The sequence below is a fragment of the Balaenoptera physalus genome (genome assembly GCF_965194825.1).
Source record: "Balaenoptera physalus genome assembly, chromosome: 3".
Lineage (NCBI taxonomy): Eukaryota > Metazoa > Chordata > Mammalia > Artiodactyla > Balaenopteridae > Balaenoptera > Balaenoptera physalus.
This window is the reverse complement of record NC_138890.1, coordinates 117,035,941-117,059,144: the sequence shown is the minus strand read 5'-3', so window position 1 is coordinate 117,059,144 and position 23,204 is coordinate 117,035,941. Positions and strand designations below refer to the sequence as shown.

General features: G+C 38.9%; 1 protein-coding gene across 2 annotated transcripts in view; it reads left to right on the top strand.

Annotated features, from left to right (window-relative positions):
* The window catches only part of CRHBP (corticotropin releasing hormone binding protein), a 40,200-nt gene extending 17,361 nt beyond the window's left edge, over positions 1-22,839 (top strand). For both annotated transcript variants that reach the window (XM_082457364.1, XM_082457363.1), the window contains exon 7: positions 2,025-22,839. In XM_082457364.1, coding sequence (XP_082313490.1) covers positions 2,025-2,182 — 158 coding nt within the window. In that variant the 3' untranslated portion in view covers positions 2,183-22,839. The remainder of the gene's footprint in view (positions 1-2,024) is intronic.
* The last annotated feature ends 365 nt before the right edge of the window (positions 22,840-23,204 follow it).

The window sequence follows — 23,204 nt, the reverse complement described above, 5'->3', positions numbered from 1 at the left end:
TTCTCTCTCTGAGCTAATGCTGGGAACTTAATAAACAAAATCTCTCTGAAATAGAATTAATGTACACAGGTAAAGGAAAAGATTTCTAAAAACCCACTTTGCTAAAAGCTTGGGGGTTAGTTTATGCTAATTTACACCTGAGCCCTGGTTTAAACCAGTGCATCATGGCTTCTCTCCCTTTGTGTGTGCTCTCAGAGGCACTGGGTCCTTCCAGGCTGATGGAGAGCACCTGTGAGGAGGTGCCTTTGAGCTGGGTAAAAAGATTAGATTAAGAACTGAAGCACACTCATGCCTTAAAATTTAGATAATTGAAGCCACAGTAATTTTGGTGCATGAATTATATGACTTGATTTCAAAGGGTGTTACTATGGCCAAAAAACCACTTTTGCCTGCATTATCTATCTATCCCTGGTGCTTATATTAAAATAATTATAGGGTTTATATTTATTATGTCTCCAAATTGACTTTTACCTAAATAACTCTATCTGGCTGTTTTACTTCATTTAAACCCAGGTGCATGTTTGTGAAGTACCTGTTATACAAGGTTAATAACATTCCTCAGAATTTAGGCCTTATAGAGACAACGTGGGGAAGAAAAGATTGAGAAAATTCAAACAGCAGAAAGGATTATTGTAGGGCAGATAAATCTTGCCTCAGGAACCAGATTGAGGCTGAAGAAATAAAATAAAAGTAATTTTTAATAAAAATGCTGAGTTTCACAAAACAGAAACAGGTACAGAGAACAAACAGATGGTTGCCAGAAGGGAGGGGAGTGGGGAATGAAAAGAAAAAAAAAGGTAACTATGTGAGGTAATGAATGTTGATTAGCTTGATTATGGTGATCATTTCACAATGTATATTTATATAAAACCATCATGTTGTACACCTTAAATATATACAATTTCTGTCAACTATACCTCAGTAAAGCTGAAAAAAAATTTTTGAAGAATGCCTTAAAAACACACACACAGTTTCAGTGTATAACTGCTCAGGCACATCTGTACTAGAAGATACATAAATGTTGCCAGATGCTTATAAAAATAATGAATAAGATTGGATTTAAGAGAAGTAAGGATATCAAAAGCCGTTCCATATACGAAGTACAGAAAAAAATTAGAGATAAAAAGTACAGGTGAACAATAGAACAAAAATGAGTATACTTAGTGTATGTCTAAACCATGCAAATGATATTTTTGTTCATATGTAAAACAGAATTATACTGAGGCTCAGAAAATAATAAATAGGTGATATTTTTGGTCTACATAAATGTCCCGCAATACACTCCATCCTTCAGCCCTGCCCACTAAATGCCACTTGCCCCCCCAGATATAACAAAAAACTGCCTCTGCAAATTTCCAACCTGTCCCTAGAGGGCGGCACTGCCCCCACTGAGGACACAACTAGAGCAAAGGTGCAGCAGGTCGGATGCTTGCCTTCGTCTGCCTTCACCACCAAAGCTTTGCAGGTAGGAGAACGTAAAAAAGCACAAGGAGATATCTTCTTACCTCTTTGCAGCCAGTTTTGTTTGACTAACAGTGTTCTTGCACATGAGGAGAAAGGCTCAGTTTAATTTCACTATTCTACAATTAATTATACAGTTGACCCTTGAACAACAGTGGTTTGAACTGCGGAGGCCCACTTATAGGCAGATTTTTTTCAATAGTAGATACTACAGTACTAGACGATCCTAGGTTGGTTGAACCCGAGAATGTGGAACCTCGGATCGGGAGGAACCGTGGATCTGGAGGGCAGACTATAAATTATACTCAGATTTTCACCTGTGGGGAGGGTCCTCACCCCCTAACGCCCCACGCACCACCCCCCCACGTCGTTCAAGGTCAGCTGTACATAATAAGAATGAGAACAAACACGTTTCACCTGATGGCAGATGCGTGGTTTGAGTACGTGAGAGGAAGATGCATCCCCTTGCTTGCTTCGTGTTTAAATGATCTCGTGGACAGAAATGGTTTGACTGTGTCGTTTCTAACCTGCTGGGAAACTTTCACTTTTTCCATGAATTACAGCCCAGATGAAAATTGGCTGTGACAACACGGTGGTGCGTATGGTCTCCAGCGGAAAACATGTAAATCGTGTGACTTTTGAATACCGCCAACTGGAACCATACGAACTGGAAAACCCGAATGGAAACAGTATCCAGGAATTCTGTTTGTCTACTCTTTGAATAACCAAGCCAATGATTTCCATGCTGCTAGCTAAGGGAGTTTTTAATGGCTGTTATATGATTTTTTGATGAGCAGCTAGTTAAGAACCTTTCATACCAGTCAGTATTCCCAACCTTGAGCACATATCACACACACTAATTTTTGTACCTTGCTTCTTTTTCGTTTGTAAGATATAAATGACCACATGGCAGAAAATAAGCCCTCCCCCCCACCCCAGTAGAAAACCAGTTTCCAGTAATTCTTTGGTATGCTACCAACCTGAACTGGTAAGACAAGTGCAAAGAAATGTGCAATAAAAACTTGTATCTCAAGGGAAAATACTACAAAGAAATAAAAATGGTAGTGTTCTTATCAGTTTTATGACAGAAAACGCATGTCTCTGTGTACCAAAGTAGTTGTATCTGTCTATTTATTTTCTGCTTATTATTCTGTTTATAGTAGAGAATAGTTGTAGCTAGTATTATTTATTGATTTGTAACAACTTGTTTTTAACAGACATTTGTAGCATGTAAAACACTTTGCATCCGTAAATCCGAACATGAATAAACATATTCAGAATGTTGGCACCTCAACATCCTGCTTTGTTTTCCTGAGTAGTTCCTTCCCTTATTACCATCAGAAAATAATGTTCTCAGGTGGTACAGCACCAAATGCTGAACTAAATCATTTTAGACTTCTTAGAGCTCCAAGAACCCTGGGTCGTTAAGTAGGATTATTTAGGGCAGAAGGTAAAATTGCAGTGTTTGAACAAACAACACTAACCAATTGGTGGTGATAGGGAAGCAGGATGTGGGGATCCCTCTTTCACTGTCCTCCAAGAAAACTGAGAATACATGTTTTACATATGTCTTTGTCACAGTAAAGAGTGTACTTTTCAACAAGGACAACAAAGGCCTTAAACTCTCATGGACACAATTTGCAGAAACCTGAGTACTTTTTTGGTACTGAAGGCAGTTTACTGTTGACTGAGCTTTGTCCACGTTTGGCTTGAGACCAAGCATGTGGTCTGTAAAAGACACCTTGGGGTCAAAAATGAGGTCCTGAGGAACAAAGGAAATACTCCTAAGTGAATAGTCCTCTTTACTTTGAATTAATGGATGGAAGCTGCAAACTGTTCCATAATTAATGGCTTGATTCTGATTCCCCAAACATATTTAATATAATTTTATAATGGGATGTACTGGAACCCCATACACTGGGCTTGTTAACAAAATCTGAAAACCAAGCAGAAAGAAAAATAGTGACTGAAAGTGCTAAAAATACCCAGGATTGAGTACAAATTTTGTCTCAGTAGGTATTTTGGAATGAGTGGATACTTTAGCAAATGAATGAATAAATGCCTGAATGGATAGATGGATAAATGCTGGGATAAAGGCTGGGAAGAATGAATAAATGTCTGAACACATGGCTGTATAATTCCTGACTAGTTACATAAGATGCTGGATTTCTTATTTCATAGAAAATAAATTCTGTGTAGTTGAACCCTTTTATCTTTTTCATAGTCTCTCTAGCAACCAAAGAATTAATGCAGTCACATATCACAATCTGAAGTTTCTGGTTCTTAACCCTTATGATTCCCTTATGCTGAGTAGAGAAAATAAGTGGTCTGAGGTCAGGGGGCAAGTATTTTTACCATGGAAGTTAGGACAACTTGCTTTTGTTCCTAAGGGACATTTTTCAAGCTACTTAGCCCCTCTGCACTAAAATGGGTGGGACTCTGGTCCCTAAGGTTTCTTCTTATTCTGCAGTCATTTATTTGTGACATACGAGACTTCAAAGCTTGTTATTGCATATTAGTGTACATTCTTTGAGAGGAAGTGAACTGTCTGTGACTTATTCTTTGGAGATCCATGACTTAGTCTTCATTCCAAAAGGATAGGACAGCTTTCTGGAAACAAAATGGTAGATGAGATCTCTGGAGGGAAGTGCAAGAAAGTGTCTTTGCTGGCACCTCCTTTAAGCAAGCAAAATGTGATATGAAATTTTGGCCAAATTTGACTTTCTAAAAAAGTCAGTATGCATAGTAACTAAGGTGATCGATTCTAGCCAGACCTCTTTGAATCCCAGCTCTGCCACTTAACTTGAGCAAGTCACTCTTAAGTCTGTATTGCTCAGTTTTTAATCTGTAAAATTGGAGTAATAAAGATTTTTGGCAAGATTAAGTGGTTAAATGTATTTAAAGCCCCAGAACTGTGTCTCGTATATGTCAGCTGTCACTTTTATTATTATTTCTCACTTGTAAGCAAATATGCTGTCCCAGGTCCTCCCTACTCTGAGAGGGGCATTTGCTTTATGCTCTGAAGGGTTTGTACTGATTCAATTGTCCTGTTTCATCCCAGGACATTGTGAGGAAGATAGGGTTAGTTAGGGTTGTTTTCTGGGACCCAGAAGCAGAGTAAGGTTACTGGTAACATTTGAGGGTAGATCATGGCAGGGCTTAGCAGGTTCCCATATGCCTCTCCTCCCAGCTGACCCCATCTGTAGTCTCTGAACTGCTCCAGGACCAATGCTGACCTAGGACAGGAGGAATTTGAACAGCTCTTGTCCACCATGCTGGTTATGAAGGAGTCACTTCACAAATGATCTGCCTTGACTGTCTACCCTTGTGCCCAGGCCCCATCTCTATAATATTCCTGGCTCTTGGTTATTTCATCCTAACTCTTACCTGACCCTAATCTTATCCTCCACTCCAAACCCCACATCTTCTAAATACTAAATGAGTGACTTGGCTCTACTACTGATCACTGAATTCCCAAATTCCTGCTGCTTCCGTGTCTGAAATTCTGAGTATGTTTGCTCATAGGTTTTATGTCACTGTGCCCATCCCTACCTCTGGACACTTTTCTATCTCCTCTAAGCCTGCCTCTTCTGCCACTGTCTTCCAGCCTATTATGTGTGGAATACATTGGTCTGCCTATGATATTGGACTTTCTCCCAGTATCTAAATCATCATGTCTTCTCCAACCTCTTCCTGGCACTGCTGCTTTCAGTTAAGAGAATAAGGTAGAAATGCATTTTGTTCACCACAAGTTATACTTCTACCTCCTAAGTATGCAGCTAGACTACATTTTCCAACCTCCCTTACAGTTAGGTTTGGTTCTGTGACTGAATTTTGACTGAAGGAATGTGGGTAGAAATGATGCCCAACTCTCATATGATCCTCTGTACTTTCTTTCTCTTCCCCCACCTATTGGTAAGATACTGAGGTTCTAACAGAGGATTCCAAGTTCATACAAGGAGACAGAGCCATAGGATGCAAGGAGCCTGGATCCTGCTTTGTAGTTTTTTTTTTTTTCCTCAGGAAATATATTTGACATAGGACAAATTTTTGTGACAAAGATTCTTCCAGATCTCTCCCAACTTCAAACTTTCCTTTCTTGCTATTTTAATAGGGAGGCAACATTACCAGAGTTTGCCTGCAAGGTAGACTCTTCATGAAGGAAAAATAAAGATTTGATGGACAGGGTCTACTTGAAGGCAGTTCGCTTATGTGCTTTAACAAGACCTGATAGAGAGTTGTGGATACGAGCTCTTCTTATGGGGTAATCACATGAAATTATATCTGAGTACACTCATCTCTGTGCTGTGGAGTATTTCAGAAGAGAGAAACAATTTCGTATGTTCAAAGAAGCAGACTGAATGGTCTCAGTTTTAATAGGTCATTTGTAATAGATTACCGTCTATTTTTCTCTTTGCATTTAAAAGTATTTTCTTCATGTGTTAAGACAAACTGTACAGAGAAAGAAAAAGCAGAGAGGCAAGAGAGAAAATATGGATAAGAGAAAGAAGTCTTGATTAGAGGGTTTGAAAATGTTGTGAAAATCAGGGTCTTCAAATTGGACTCTGGGTTTTGCTCTTGGTAACAACAGTGTACTCAATCCCTCTGTGCTGAAAAACTGAAAATGAGAAGTGTTTTGTGCTTTTAGGAGAAGACTTAATATCAATACTAGGACATACAGCTGGATGAGTTAGACAGAACTGTGATTTTTGTAACCAGATGAGTTATCAGATATTGGGGTTTCCTAGTAAGAAGATGGACTCCCCCCTCCCAACTCCCCTCCTCTCTCCAGTTTTCTGAAGTATAAAAAATGTGTCCTGTGCTATTAATGATTCAGAGGTGATCAAGCCAGCCAAGCCAAGCAAAGTAGATGGCTGCCTATGTGGTGTGATTTGAGGGACAGTGAAAGACCCACTTGACAGAAAATAGCACCAAAATTCACACCCTCGTAATCCTTGTTCTTTTTTTCTTTACGATGTATTTTTAATTAAGCAAGTAATTCATGAGTACTTTATTGCATCAAAACATTCAGACCATACAGAGGTAACTAGTTAATGAAGTGACTTCAAGTCAGTAATTAATTTGAGCATACAAGGTTTCACTAATCATGGTAGGTGAGCTTTGAATAAAGGAGACTGTTGTGGGTGAAATCAAGAGTATGAGGTACTGAGAAGAAGATAGACTCAGAGGAATGTACCATTGAGGCTACTGGGAAGGCCAGCCAGGAACTGATGAAACCACCACCTTGCTGAGAGTTTGCAGCAAGAAAACTTGCAATGGAGTTGGCTGTTGTCAAAGATAAATTTTGTGGCACTTCCTCAGTTTTGCCTGCGACCAGCTCAGGAGACACTCTTGCCTGTGTAGCATGGATGGGACCAGAGATACAGCTTTAGAGACAAGATCTAGTCCTATGAATACAGGCATCACAATGGAGGGGGAGGAAGCCAGTCTTCGGAACCAGACATGGGGTTGAGTTCTGATTCAGCCACTAACCACCTGTGAGCCCTTGATTAGGTCCCATTTGTTTATTTTTGTTTTTATTTCTATTGCCTTGAGAGACCGACCTAAGAAAACACTGGTATGATTTATGTCAGAGTATGTTTTGCCTATGATCTCTTCTAGGAGTTTTATGGTGTCATGTCTTATTAAGTCTTTAAGCCATTTTTTAATTTATTTTTGTGTATGATGTGGGAGAGTGTTCTAACTTCATTGATTTATGTGCAGCTGTCCAGCTTTCTCAACCTACTTGCTGGCGAGACTGTCTTTTTCCCATTGTATAGTCTTGCCTCCTTTGTTGAAGATTAATTGACTGTAGGTGTGTGGGTTTATTTCTGGGCTCTCTATTCTGTTCCATTGATCCATATGTCTGTATGTCTGTTTTTGTGCCAATACCCCACTGTTTTGATTACTGTAGCTTTGTAGTATTGTCTGAAATCTGGGAGGGTTATGCCTCCTGCTTTGTTCTTTTTCCTCAGGATTGCTTTGGCAGTTCTGGGTCTTTTATCATTCCCTATAAATTTTAAGATGATTTGTTTTAGTTCTGTGAAAAATGTCATGGGTAATTTGATAAGGATCGCATTAAATCTGTAGGTTGCTTTGGGTAGTATGGCCATCTTAACAATATTACTATTTCCAATCCAAGAGCATGGAATATCTTTCTATTTCTTTGAATCATCTTTAATTTCCCTTTATTAATGTTTTATAGTTCTCAACATGTAAGTCTTTCACCTCTTTGGTCAGGTTTATCCCTAAGTTTTTATTTATTTATTTATTCTTTGGTACGATTTTAAAAGGTATTGTTTTGTTTACATTTTACATTCCCTTTCTGATATTTCATTGTTGGTGTAAAGAAATGCAATCGATTTCTGTATCTTAATCTTGTATCCTGCTACCTTGCTGAATTTATTTATCAACCACTAACCATCTGTGAGCCCTTGAGCAAGTCACCACACCTCTCTGAGCATCACCTCTCTCACATGCAAAGTATAAACAGGAGCACCTACTTTTTTAATGTGATAGTTTCCATGAAGTGCCAAACACTATTCTAGGTACATGGCAGATGCTATAAATATGTGTGTCCCTTTCCTGGAAAAGTTGTTTATTAGTCAAGGCTTTGGTAATATAACTTCATCTTAAATGCTGTAAAGAAGTGCTACTTAAAGGAACTAAGAGATGGTTCTTTTAAGTGAAAAGAATTTATTTGTAAAAAGAAAATAGCTGGTTGTTTTTGTAACATCAAATTGTTATTGATATATATTTTTTCCTTGAAATGACCTTACTGCTACAGTATTTACTCATCAGTTCATTGAAATGTGGTGGTCCATTTGCAAATTTCATAGTATCGTAGCACCACCTTGCCATCTGCTCAGTGAAAGCCAGTCTTCCACCCATCGTGTCCAGGCTTATTAACAAGAGCCTCTACAATTCTTCCTGCTCCTGGACTTGCTGGTGAAAAGCAACTTGCTTACATTGAGTGCCCCTTAAGGGACACTGAAATGCCAACCTCAGGGTAAAGGTAGGAAGGGGTGAGGCTGGTATAGCTTTCTGTAAAGCTACAGGTTTAAAAACAAAACAAATAAACCAAAACCAAAAAACCCCCTATCTCTAAGATGGGCAGACGTTAAGAAAATGTTTGGCTTTATTCTTAATTCAAGTAATAATAAAAGGTAATATTTATTGAATACTTAATATGTTCCTTGCACTGTTCTACACACTTCCCATGAGTTAGGACATTTAAACCTATCTCCGTTTTATAGATGGAGGGAGAAACTGAAGCAGAGAGAAGTAAAAGTGAGTCGTGTCAAATCTACTGAAAGCAGTAGAGCCAGGATGCAGACTCCAGTGATCTGACATTAGAGTGTGCCCACTTTACTATTGCACCACCCTGCTGGAGACTGTTACTAGAATAAAGTATGAAACACTGCTTTCACAGAGAGTTTCTGCCAGCATAGCAGTGACATTGAAAACTTTTTGGTCCTTATTCCTTTTGAACACACCATTCAAAGTGACTTTAGGGCATTTGAGGATATTATAACAAATCAATCCCAATCCCAATTCCAATTCTCAGAATGGCTAAATGTGATGGCTTATTTTATGTGTCAACTTAGCTAGACCGTGGTACCCCGTTATGTATTTGGTTAAATGCTTGCCAGGATGTGGCTGTGAAGTTATTTTTTAGATGAGATTAACATTTAAATCAGTAAACTTTGAGTAAAGTAGATTATCCTCTGTAATATGGATGACCTCATCCAGTCAGTTGAAGTTCTTAAGAGAAAAAAGATGGAAGTCCCCTGCCCCTGAGGGAGGGGGAACATCCTATTGGTTCTGTTTCTCTGGAGAGCCCTAACACACTAAATACTACTTTTTTTAATTTATTTTATTTTAAAAAATTTTTATTTTATATTGGAGTATAGTTGATTTACAATGTTGTGTTAGTTTCAGGTGTACAACAAAGTTATTCAGTTATACATATACATATATCTATTCCTTTTCAGATTCTTTTCCCATACAGATTATTACAGAATATTGAGTAGAGTTCCCTGTGTTATACAGTAGGTCCTTGTTGATTATGTATTTTATATATAGTAGTGCGTATCTGTTAATCCCAACCTCCTAATTTATCCCTCCCCCTCACCTTTCCCCTTTGGTAACCATAAGTTTGTTTTCTAAGTCTGTGAGTCTGTTTCTGTTTTGTAAATAAGTTCATTTGCATAATTTTTTTTAGATTCCACATATAAGTGATATCATATGATATTTGTCTTTGTCTGACTTACTTCACTTAGTATGATTATCTCTAGGTCCATCCATGTTGCTGCAAATGGCAAATGGCATTATTTCATTCCTTTTTTATGGCTGAGTAGTATTCCATTGCATATATATATATATATATATATATATATATATATATATATATATATATATATATATGTATATACCATATCTTCTTTATCCAGATGGACACTTAGGTTACTTCCATGTCTTGGCTATTATAAATAGTGCTACAATGAACATTGGGGTGCATGTATGTTTTTGAATTATGATTTTCTCTAAATAGTACTTTTTTTTTTCCTGAAAATCTTTCCCTTGTATCCAACCATAAGGTACTGTAAGCAAAGCTATTGCTAAATCCCTGTTTACTAATGAAGGGTCTGAGGTGCTTATATCTTTTCTCTCTTACATAGTCCTCTCACAATCACACTGACTTCATATACAGGAGCACAAAAGGGGAAAGGAGTGGGTGCCAGCAGATTCATTAGCACCTTCCCCACATCACTTTGGTCTACTTACCTGAGAACCAGGTGTTGAAGGTGGCAAGGGCCAAAATAAAACCCAGCTCTCACCCAAATAAACTATGTCTGAAAAGGAAGTCCAAAATAAAAGTGGCTCCTGGATTTCATTGTCCCATTTTCAGGAGGAACTATAGAAAGAACAGCCAACAGTTACACAGAAACTTAAGATTTTGACTACATAAATTCCAAGCAATATTCTATTTATAACCATCACTAATTAAATGTTATCGCTTAACCTTCATGAGTAACAAGGGTTTTCCAGCTGATGTCAAATTTCAGGTGAAAGGCTTTTAGCCTCCTTCATTTTTTTCTCAATGAAACCAGTTTGGAAAACTCTTTCAAAGTGACGTCTTTAATTGGAAAGCACTCCCTTGTGCATGGATGAACAATGTGTTTCCTCATGTCACTGATAAAATGTGCTCTACCCAGGGCTGCAGAAATGTCTGGAATATAACTGTGTAAAGGGCAAGAGCAGAACATTATGGGGGGGGGGGGAAGCTCAGAACATTCGTTTTTAAAAAATATAGTAAATTTTTAAAATGAAGAGTCAGTAAAATATAAAGCTCAATGGATGGGTTCAAAAGATTGGGCAAGCTGAGAAAATCAGCTCTGAAAGAAGTTAAGAAGTGTGAAGGACAGAATAAGAGACACTGGTGTACATCTGAGAGGGCCACTGGATGGTAGGTAGGCATTTTGTTTCTCCTCATTATAAATGATGAAGTTTCTCAGATACTTTGCAGATTTTTTTTGTTATTTTCTATAATTTTTTAATTGAAGTATAGTTGATTTACAATGTTGTGTTAATTTCTGCTGTACAGCAAAGTGATTCAGTTGTACATATGCACACATTCTTTTTTTTATACTCTTTTCCATTATGGTTTATCATAGGGTATTGAAAATAGTTCTCTGTGCTATACAGTAAGACCTTGTTGTTTATCCATTCTATATGTAAAAGCTTACATCTGCTAACCCCAACCTCCCACTCCATCCCTCCCTCAACTCCCTCCCCCTTGGCAGCCACAAGTAGGTTCTCTATGTCTGAGTCTGTTTCTGTTTTGTAGATAGGTTCATTTGCATCATATTTTAGATTCCACATATAAATGATATCATATCATATTTGTCTTTCTCTTTCTGACTTACTTCACTTAGTATGATAATCTCTAGTTGCATCCATGTTGCTGCAAATGGCATTATTTTGTTCTTTTTTATGTCTGAGTAGTATTCCATTGTATATATGTGCCACATCTTCTTTATCCATTTATCTGTCAATAGACTTTAGGTTGTTTCCATGTCTTGGCTATTGTGAATAGTGCTGCTCTGAACATAAGGGTGCATGTATCTTTTTTGAATTATAGTTTTGTCTGGATATATGCCCAGGAGTGGGATTGATGAATCATATGGTAATTCTATTTTTACTTTTCTCAGGAACCTCTACACCATTTCCCATAGTGACTGCACCAACTTACATTCCCACCAACAGTGTACAAGGGTTCCCTTTTCCCCACACCCTCTCCAGCATTTGTTATTTACAAATAACAGACTTTATTAACAGACTTTATTAATGATGGCTATCATTAAAAAGTCTACAGACTTTTTAATGATGGCCATTCTGACCAGTGTGAGGTGGTACCTCATTGTAGTTTTAAGTTGCAATTCTCTAATAATTAGCAATGTTGAGCATCTTTTCATTTACCTATTAGCTATCTGTATGTCTTCTTTGGAGAAATGTCTCTTTAGGCCTTCTGCCCATTTTTTGACTGGATTGTTTGTTTTTTTCTTGTTGAGTTGTATGAGCTATTTGTAAATTTTGGAAATTAAGCCCTTGTTGGTCACATCATTTGCAGATATTTTTCCCCATTCCATAGGTTGTCTTTTCCTTTTGTTTATGGTTTCCTTTGCTGTGCAAAAACTTGTAAGTTTGATTAGGTCCCATTTGTTTGTTTTTGTTTTTATTTCTATTGCCTTGGGAGACTGACCTAAGAAAACATTGGTATGATTTATGTCAGAGAATGTTTTGCCTATGATCTCTTCTAGGAGATTTATGGTATCTTGTCTTATATTTAAGTCTTTAAGACATTTTGAGTTTATTTTTGTGTATGGTGTGAGGGAGTGTTCTAACTTCATTGATTTACATGCAGCTGTCCAACTTTCTCAGCACCACTTGCTGAAGAGACTGTCTTTTTCTCCATTGTATATTCTTGCCTCCTTTGTTGAAGATTAATTGACCATAGGTGTGTGGGTTTATTTCTGGGCTCTCTGTCCTGTTCCATTGATCCGTATGTCTGTTTTTGTGCCAATACCCCACTGTTTTGATTACTGTAGCTTTGTAGTATTGTCTGAAGTCTGGGAGGGTTATGCTTCCTGCTTTGTTCTTTTTCCTCAGGATTGCTTCGGCAGTTCTGGGTCTTTTATGGTTCCCTATAAATTTTAAGATGATTTGTTTTAGTTCTATGAAAAATGCCATGGGTAATTTGAAAGGGATTGCATTAAATCTGTAGGTTGCTTTGGGTACTATTGCCATTTTAACAATATTAATATTTCCAATCCAAGAGCATGGGATATCTTTCCATTTCTTTGAATCATCTTTAATTTCCCTTATTAATGTTTTATAGTTCTCAGCATATAAGTCTTTCACCTCCTTGGTCAGGTTTATTCCTAAGTTTGTTTTTTTTCTAGTGCGATTTTAAAAGGTATTGTTTTTTATGTTCCCTTTCTGCTATTTCACCGTTAGTGTAAAGAAATGCAACTGATTTCTGTATGTTAATCTTGTATCCTGCTACCTTGCTGAATTCATTTATCAGTTCTAGTAGTTTTTGTGTGGAGTCTTTAGAGTTTTATATATATAGTATCATGCCAACTTTGTAGATTTTTAAAATAGTTCTCTTGAAAATTACTATTTCAAAAAGTGATGTCATAAAGATGCTGTGAATAACTGATCACTTCTATTAATTAAATGAATGTAGGTGAACAAAGTAGTAATTCAGGCTAACCCCTCTGCCATGGACTGAATGTTTGTGATCTCCCCAAATTCATATGTTGAAATATGAATCCCCAGTGTGATGGTACTTTGAGGTAAGGCCTTTGGGAGATGATTGGGATTAATGCCCTCACAAAAGAGGACCAAAGCCCCTTACCCTTTCTGCCATGTGAGGTTACAGAGAAAAGATGGACATCTGGTAAGTGGGACCTCACCAGACACTGAGTCTGCCGGTGCCATGATCTTGGACTTCCCAGACTATAGAACTGTGAGAAATAAACATTTGCTATTTCTAAGCCACCTACTCTATGGTACTTTTGTTATAGCAGCCCAAACAGACTAAGTCACTCTCTCGGGCCTGATTCATCTGCTAATTCCTGTTGTAGTCATTTTGTTTTGTTTCGTTTTTTCTTAAGTAATCTGGTGAAGTACTTCAATTCCACATTTTATTTCTTTATTATGTAGATTTTAATTGAACTGATTCTCAAATTGTTGCGCTAACACATTCTTTTAGTTCCAGAATTGATGTCATCTTTCTACAATAGTAAATCTAATATTTATTCAGTGTTTATTACCTACTACTGGCCATTGTGAAATGGTTTACATCTATTATCTAATTTAACCTGACAACAATCCAAAGAGGTAGGTAGTATTATTATCTTTATTTTACAAATTAAGGAACTGAGGAGGAAAGAGTTTAAGACACTTACCCAAGGTCATACAGCTACTTGTCCATAATGGAAAGAAATTCACATTCCTTGGTCAAGGTTAATTCTTGGTGGGACTTCGCTGGTGGTGCAGTGGTTAAGAATCTGCCTGCCAGTGCAGGGGACACAGGTTCAAGCCCTGGTCCAGGAAGATCCCACATGCTGCGGAGCAACTAAGCCCATGTGCCACAACTACTGAGCCTGCACTCTAGAGCCCGCAAGCCACAACTACTGAGCCTGTGTGCCACAACTACTGAAGCCCATGTGCCACAACTACTGAAGCCCACTCACCTAGAGTCCATGCTCCACAACAAGAGAAGCCACTGCAATGAGAAGCCCACGCACCACAAGGAAGAGTAGCCTATGCTCACCGCAACTAGAGAAAGCCCACGCACAGCAACAAAGACCCAATGCAGCCAAAAAATAAAATTAATTAATTAATTAATTTAAAAAATATTAATTCTTGGCAACAATGACATCTCGTTCCTAATTATCAATCATTTTTTAAAATACTATCTGTTTTATGGTCCCATCTCACCTCTTCCATTACGACCCATCCTGTTCTATCCTCCCTCGTCCCAAATAAAAAAGTCCAAAGTCTGGGAAAAAATATATAGATAATTCAATGGGTTTGTTTTTTTATTATTATTATTATTATTTTTTTGGCCACACCACACAGCATGTGGGATCTTAGTTCACCGACCAGGGATCGAACCCATGCCCCCTGCATTGGAAGGCAGAGTCTTAACCACTGTACCACCGGGGAAGTCCCAATGGGTTTGTTTTTATTATTTGCTTTTCAATGGAAGTACTGGGTCATTTCCTCATTTTTCATTTCATTACGTGTAAGATATGGCTTGTTGTATTTCATATGTCAGGAATGAAGGAAAGTCCTTCAAACGTGGTGTTCTGGCTATCCAAACATTTTCGTAATGATACTTATGTCAAGGTTTAGACAATGAATTCATTGCTGTGATGAATAGGAAGCAACGGCATGACCTTGTGTCCTGACTAAAAGAGACAAAGCTTGCTTTTGGCCTTTTCTTTGGCAATGTTTCCAGGCGGTATTTCTAGGCCAAAAGCCTCCTCCATTTGGTGCTTGTGGAACATGGCTCCTGATTCACAGATTGCAGTCTCTGAGCTGACTGGGTGAGCTCAGAATCAGAGGGACAGGTCTCCTAATCTAGACAAGGTACCAGAGAAGCCTGGGGACAAAATACCTGGCACAGCCTGGAGACATTTTCTTATGATAAATTTAGCCTAAATTGCAAGCCTTATTCTTACTGCAGAAAACAGTGACTCTTTTCCACTTTTTTTGTGAAATCTTATCAGGCCACCAAGGCTAATGAAAAAATGTTGCTTCAAAAGAGAAACGCCTTGTACACAGCTGCTGGCTGTGTTATTATTTGAAGGGAAGTTAAATTTGGCAGTGCTTCTTAAACTATAACATGAATATGAATCTCCTGGGGATCAAAGGTCACATTCTGATTCTGGGGTGGGATCTGAGACTCTGAATTTCTAACCGTCCCTGAGAGATGCTGATGTTACTGGCCCATCAATTATGAGGGTATAGGGACCTGTATGGGGGAAGGAGGTTACCTTTCAATATAGCTAGCCAATGGTTGGTTTATTTGTTTTTGCTTTTCTTGAGGCGTGTGCTAAATAACAAAATCTACCTCCCTTTTTTTCCACCTTGTCACTTGTGTTTGGAGAAACACAATGGAAGGAGCAAGCTGTAACTTGTGAACAGCAGACACATTAATAAAAGAAAGCTCCAGAGGGAGAACCCATGACCAGCTTGTTGCCATGACACCAGGTTAATGACACCGCGAGGGAAGAGTGATTCTCCCTGGAGCTGGTATCAAGTGACACCATCTTAATTACTCATGGAAAAGACTGCCCTGCTTCCAGCAAACAATTATTTCCTGATCGATACCCCTGTCTTGTTAAGGATGCTTTCTGACCATTTATAACCAAACATCTGATATACTTTCCCTGAGAGGGAGACCCACCCTCTCAGTTATCTCTACTCAGCAGCAGCCGCAACCCAAACGACACACAAAAGCTTCTACATTTAGCTGCTCTGAATTGTTTGAAACTACTCGTTATTTGTTCTGCTTCAGTGACTTTTGACTATAGATGGAAAAATAAGAAGGGCACACAACTTCCCTTTCAGCAATTTGTCTTATGCTTGTGGGTAAAGCCTCGCGTGGGAGAAGGGAGGAAGGTTGTCTTAGGGCCTCTCTGAGGCACCTTCCTGACCTCGGCTGCTGCCACTCTCCCCTCCTCGCACGCCTGTTCACTTCACTTTTGGTTTGTGGCCCAGGGGACTCATGGACTCCTGTCCCATCTGATACCTGACGGGATATGTGTGAGGAGGGCGGTGCAGCTCTCACTTCCCCTCTTGCTTCTCTCTGTTACTTCACCATCACCACACTGATGTTACATAACATCACCACACTGAGCTGAATATTTTCCTGAGTGTAACAGGTTGAATACTGTCCCCCCGGAATTCATGTCTACCAGGAACCTCAGAATGGGATCTTATTTGGAAATAGAGTTTTTGCAGATGTAATTAATTAAGACAAGGTCACATTAGGTTAGGATGAGCCCTAAATCCAATCACTGGTGTCCTTATAAGAGCAAAGGACACACAGGGAGAAGACCATGTGACAATGGAGACAGAGACTGGAGTGATGCAGCCACACGTCGAGGAGTTCCAAAGATTGCAGGCAACCAGCAGAAGCTAGGAAAAGACAAGGACGGATTCCCCTCCTAGAGCCTTCAGAGAGAGCATGGCCATATCAATACCTTGATTTCAGAGTTCTAGCCTCCAGAACTGTGAGAGAATAAATTTCTATTGTTTGAAGCCACCCAGTTTGTGATACTTGTTATGGCTGCCCTAGGCAACTAACACAATGAGTGAGGGAAATTAAAGGAATTAAAAGGTATGCTGGAAAGAATTTAAAACTGTGGAAAATAGGACTTCTCCTACACGCTAAAGAAAAGATCTCTGAGAATTAAGGCCTTCATAGGGCTCCACCATTTCCCCACCTTACTCAAGGTTCAGGTCAGGGCTTTGTACGGGAGCATCTTCTCCAAACCTCCACAGTTCAACTCTCCCATCCAGCTCTTGCGAAATCTCATGCACTACCATTAGGGACTGGTTTCACCCTACGACTGATTTCCCTTCCCCCACAGTTTATGATAATAACCCCTAGCTGTGTTTTTTCCTAATTCTGAATTATCCAGCCCAGAAGCATACTATAGGGGAAGGGCTTCCAGCAGGACCGCCTAGAATGAGCAATGGTACATTAAATTTATTCAAGCGCTCCTTCCTGTAGAAGCTGTGGACCTGCCCCTGCTTTCTTTTGAGTGTTTAACGTGTAACTCTGGGACTGCAAATGTGTGTGTGTGCGCGTGTATGCGGGCACACACACACGCACACACACACCCCTCCCTAGGACACACACCCATTCTCAAATACAATACAATCCAGTGGAGGAAAGAAAGTTTTATAACTGCTTCATATTTAGCAAGGCCACCCCTGTCTGCAGCGGGGTTAGAACTTTATATGGTGGAACCATTACTATTACTGTGTAGATGGAGATAATGGGGGTGTTCCACCTTCAAGCAGAGGATAAAAATATAAGCCTCATCGGGCATTTTTGGCACTGAAAAAAGGGAGAGAAAATCCCTGTGGCCATTCTCTGTCTCTTAAAATCATAACATTTCCATTTTCTTTTAATTAAAACAACAAAACAACAACAACAGAAGAGAGTTCTGGCACAAAGAATGAAGCCAGCACCAACTATGGCTGATCATAAAATAAGAAAAAAAGGAATTGAATGGAACAGAAAAGAATGGAAAAGAAAGAAAAAGTTGACATCTGAGCTCTGGGCTGCAGAAATTGCATCTAAACAATAAAGAATGCCTAGTTGCTCACTCTCTTTCTCTCCCTCTCTCTCTCTTTGGAATTCTGACACTTTAGCTGGGTTTCCTTGCTTCCAAAAAAATGAATGGCTTCTGAAAAGAGTGGTTTTTGGAAGAAAGACCTGCTATTGGTGTTGAGGAAGATTGATTCTCCTAATTTATAATCAAGGATTTTTTGTGTTTTGTTTGAGCTCAAAATTCATTCAAACAGACTTTCAGAGTTTTCAATTGATTAAAGTGACTCAGAAAAAACAATCCTGAGTGTGTGTCTTTCTCCTGTGCTCATCTTAAACCACTTTAAAAACTTTTTCTTTATTAGCATAAATAATGCAGGTTGATTATTAACAGATAAGAAAAATAGGTGTGCAAAATAAAGGAAAATAAAAGCATATAACAGCATTGATGCAGGAATAACTATGATTATTATTACTAATATTGCTAATATTCTTCCAGGCTTTTTCTTTATTTGTTTTTTTTTTTTCTTAACCATATTTGCTTATTTATTTATTTATTTTTATTTTATGGCTGTGTTGGGTCTTCGTTTCCGTGTGAGAGCTTTCTCTAGTTGCGGCAAGTGGGGGCCACTCTTCATCGCGGTTCGCGGGCCTCTCACTATCGTGGCCTCTCTTGTTGCGGAGCACAGGCTCCAGACGCACAGGCTCAGTAATTGTGGCTCATGGGCCTAGTTGCTCCGCGGCATGTGGGATCTTCCCAGACCAGGGCTCGAACCCGTGTCCCCTGCATTGGCAGGCAGATTCTCAACCACTGCGCCACCAGGGAAGCCCGAGGCTTTTTCTTTATTTACAGATACTATTAATATGTTAAAGATGGGATCACACTATATTTTTTGTTTTCTAATCTGCTTTTGTTCCTAAACTATATTTTGTAAATATCTCCCTTGTCAATAAGTGTGCTTCCATATTGATTTAGTCGACCCTGTAGTACATTTGTACAGTGTCAAGTGAGCTGGAACTATATTTCCCAGAATTTCCTTCCCCATATGGCCCTGGTTAGAGTTGGTCACAGGAGAAATTTATGTGAGTGGAAACTGAGGGATGGTGGAAAAGCAGCTACAGCCGTTTTGTTACATTGTGAGGTGATCTGGGACCAGGTGCTGCTACAGGTCCCACAAACTGTCACCAATCTGCTGGTTCACTTGTTAGGGTGGAGTGACACATGGCCTTCAGCAACTTTGGCTCCTTTCGCGTCTGCGAGTCCTGAGACAGTTGTACGTGCAGCTCCGTGTTGAAGGGCAGGAACTTACCCTGCAGGTTATCTGCATCTTTAAGATTGAGAGACGGATGTGGTGTTCAGGTTGTCATCTTTGAATTTTGGATTATTCTCACAGGTTCCAGTTTGTCCATCCTTCTTTCTCAGGTTCTGGGTCTGGCAATTTCAAGCCCAACACCAGAAGCAGAAGCTGCAGCCTTATGTAGACTGCTTAGCCACCTCCCACGTTGCCTGATGTCTAATCCCTACTGTGGTTCTGTTTCTCCTATCGAACAGTAATCAGTCCAGAATTTGGTACCAGATGTGAGGTGTCCTTGTTACCTATTGCTGTGTAACAAAACATCCCAATGTTTACTGGCTTAAAACAATAATAATAATCATATTGTTAACTCTCCTGGCTGTGGGTCGGGCATTGGGGAAGCACCCAGTGGGGTGGGTCTGGTTTGGTTCTTGCTTTTGGATTTCTGCTAATAGTTTTCTCAAGGCCCTTCTGGTTCCACTCACAGCCCAGTCCCAAAGCCAATGTCACTTGCTTTAGGGTTTTGTTATGGCAGCATTCAATTTCCAGCCACTGAATTCTCTGTTTGTCTATCACTGGCTTAAAAATCACCCCAAAACAATAATAATCATCATATTATCTCCCACAGTTTCTGTGTGTAAAGGATTTGGGAAGGACTCAACTGCCAAGTTGCAGCTCAGCGTCTGCCTATGGCGGCAGTCAGAGGATAGTTGGAGCTAGAACAGCAGGGGGTGGAGCAGCTGGGGACTGGCCAGGCATCTTTCTCCTCACTTGTAGTCCCAGGGCCTCTCCCCGTGGGCCCCTCACAGCATGGCAGCCTCAGGGCATTCTGTGGAGGCTGAAGACTTTAACAAGTAATCCTGTGAATAAGGCACACCTTTAATTACTTATTTTATTTTATTTTTTATTTTTATTTTTCTTGGCCGCGTGGCATGCGGGATCTTAGTTCCCTGACCAGAGATCAAACCTGTGCCCCCTGCATTGGAAGCACAGAGTCTTAAGCACAGAGGCTGCCAGGGAAGCCCCATTACTTACTTTATTTTTGTTTCAAGAGTATAATATCTTTTCTTCTCTAAGGATATATTAATAATACCTTTTTTTTAGTTCTCAACTCCTTCCATAGTTTGTTTCCTCCAATTTTTTGTTTGCTCTCTTTCATAAGTCTCATTATTTTAATTTGCATCTCTTTAATTATTAATAAGGTTAAACCTTTAAAAGCTGCTTATTGGTCACATGCATTTTTTTTTCCTTTTTGAATTGCCTGTTCATTTCTTTTGCCCATTTTTCTATTGCAGTGACTGTCTTCTTCTTAAAGGTTTTATTTTGTTTATTTTCTTTAATATTTATTTATTTATTTAGCTGTGCCAGGTCTTAGTTGCGGCACGCGAGATCTTTAGTTGGGGCATGCGGGATCTTTAGTTGCAGCATGCAGGATCTTTTTTTTCTTTTTTTAGTTGCCGCATGCGGGATCTAGTTCCCTGACCAGGGATTGAACTCAGGCCCCCTGCATTGGGAGTGTGGAGTCTTAACTGCTGGACCTCCAGGGAAGTCCCTTAAAGGTTTTAAAGAAAGCTTTATATGAAAATGACACTAAATGTTTGCATTCATATCGCAAATATTATTCCTCCATACACTTGTCATATTTTCCAAACTAAAAATTAGGATAAATACTGTGTAAAAGAATGTTTACCTGATTTACAAATGTATGTATATAAAAAGATTTACCAAAATCTATAAAAATAAGTTATAATAATTTGTCTTTAAAGAAAATAATAAAAATTCCTGAAATAACTGTTCTGAAAACCCCTACCTATAAGATAATGGCTCTCAATCCTGCCTGCGCATTAGAATCATTTGGGGAACTTTCAAAAGTACTGATGTCTAGTTCCTACCCACACCAAAGATTTCTCTGGAGATGCTGCAACCAGGGTCGGAAACCTCTGATGTATATCATCAGTCCTGTTGATCAAGGTAGACTTCTTGTGGGTAAAGATTCCCTCATGGAAAACTTGGAGCAGAGCACTGCATGTGAGCTTGCCTTCCTGGGCTTCTTTTGAACCAACCCTCTTATGGAGAGGTTACAAAAAGTCCATTTGTTCATACGTGTCTCCTCCTCCCCTGCCACCACCAGCTGCCTGATATTCTGAGTATCATTGTCAGTCCTTCAGGGCTCTTCTCTTAAGAAGTAGGGCATTTGCATTTAGCTAAGTCATCATGTTGCTTGGAAGAGTAATACATAGGCTACCTAACTCCTTACAACCCAAAGTGGGGTTTGGATCAGCAGGCCCTTAGGTCCCACCCCAGGCCCAGTGAATCAGAATCTGCCTTTAAATCAAATTTTCAGATGACTCATAGGCACGTTCAAGCTTGAGAAGGATGAATATACAGGGAATTGTCCACCAGGGTGTAAGCTTCAGGAGGACAGGGACCTTGTCTATCTTGTCACAGGAAGGACTTGCAGTAATATATGTTGAATTATGAATTTCATTATTAAAGGAAGTTAAACATGTTATATAATATGAGTCATATAATATGGGTCAACAGGACTTTCTTTGGGTGCCATAATGACAAGCAGAATCATATTCTGGATATATTTTGTTCAACGTAGCATGATATTTATGTATGCTGTATTAGTATGATTTAGGTTGCTTGGCACACATGCTGTGTTTTAATAGGTATAGTAACTTATTACTGCTATTTGTATTTCTTTTAATATTCCATAAAAGACTCTCATGAACTTATTTCATTTAATCTCTACGGTGTATAAGGACTCGACTCTATGAATCAGGAGAATATGGGTATCTCCACTTAGTACATGAGCAAACACAAGATTGAGAGGTTTGTAGAAGGCTTGATATTGAGTTAATGCCAAACTAGAATTTGCACTCAAAACCCCAAAGTTCCTAGTCTACGGGCTAACCACTGAAGGCTTGTATTTAGAACTCAGCGTTGTGTAATACTAATACTGCAGGAAGAACATGAAAAAAAATTATAATAATGGGTAACGCAACTTTTTCATTTAAAGCCATTTCCCCTAGTTTTATACATTGCTACTTTTTGTTTTGAGTTAACTAATTAACGTTTACAGTAAAACTCCCAAGTGAATATTGACAATACAAACCTTTAAAGATTTCCTGAAATAAAATTTAAAATAAAATCTTACTGGGTATTCATCAGAGAGCTAACATGAAATTGTTCTTCCTTTTACAGCTCTATATCTTTGTGAGCTTGGAAGGAGAACATATTCTATTTTATGGAAGTGTCACTTTATTTTTTGCATCAGAAAATAAACCTTCATTTCTTTTAGATGTCATTCAGAATAATCTCTGATCCTGTAATTTACTTCTTAGTTCACCAGAGGATATTTGCAGCAAAGCGAACCTCAGAGATGGTTGTTTAGGATAATGTTATGACGTTAGAGGTGAAGTAGATAAGAGGCATTTGGAGGGAATTAATGACAATGTGACAAACTCTTATAAATGATCCCTTCCTCACCTATTTTTATACAGGAATGTCATTAGATGCATTCAGCTATCTTGCTCAAAAGACTTTATTGTTTAAACCCAACAGTGAGTGAGAACTGTTTCATAGTTGTCTTTACGTCCCTCAGAATTGTGTACATGATTGCTTTGCATTTGATATGATTTCCACAAAGTTGTTTAATTGAATCACTCAAGTGTATTGTGACACCCCATGTTTATATTCTCTAGATGAAGACCCCCCCAGAAAACCTAAAGCAATAATGATAAACACTATACTGAATCCAGATTCTTTAAACTATCCTCAAATAGATTAAAATGGGGCATTATCAAACTGTAAATTTCACTTCTGCAAAGCCGGCCCTTAGAGTGAACACCATACATAACATTCCAGCACCATTTTTTCCCCTGGAGCTTTCCCCATCCCTCCCCTCTTGGTCTAAGTAGAAAGACAATAAATTTGGACATGGTGAATGGGTCATGCACCACAGATCTGGATGTGTTTTATTCTGACAAATGTAAGCAAAATTTTACCTGAAGAGACCTGGAGAGAAAAAACAATCGTTTTTATATACTGAGAACTTGTAGGTATAAGGTACTGCCCTGAAA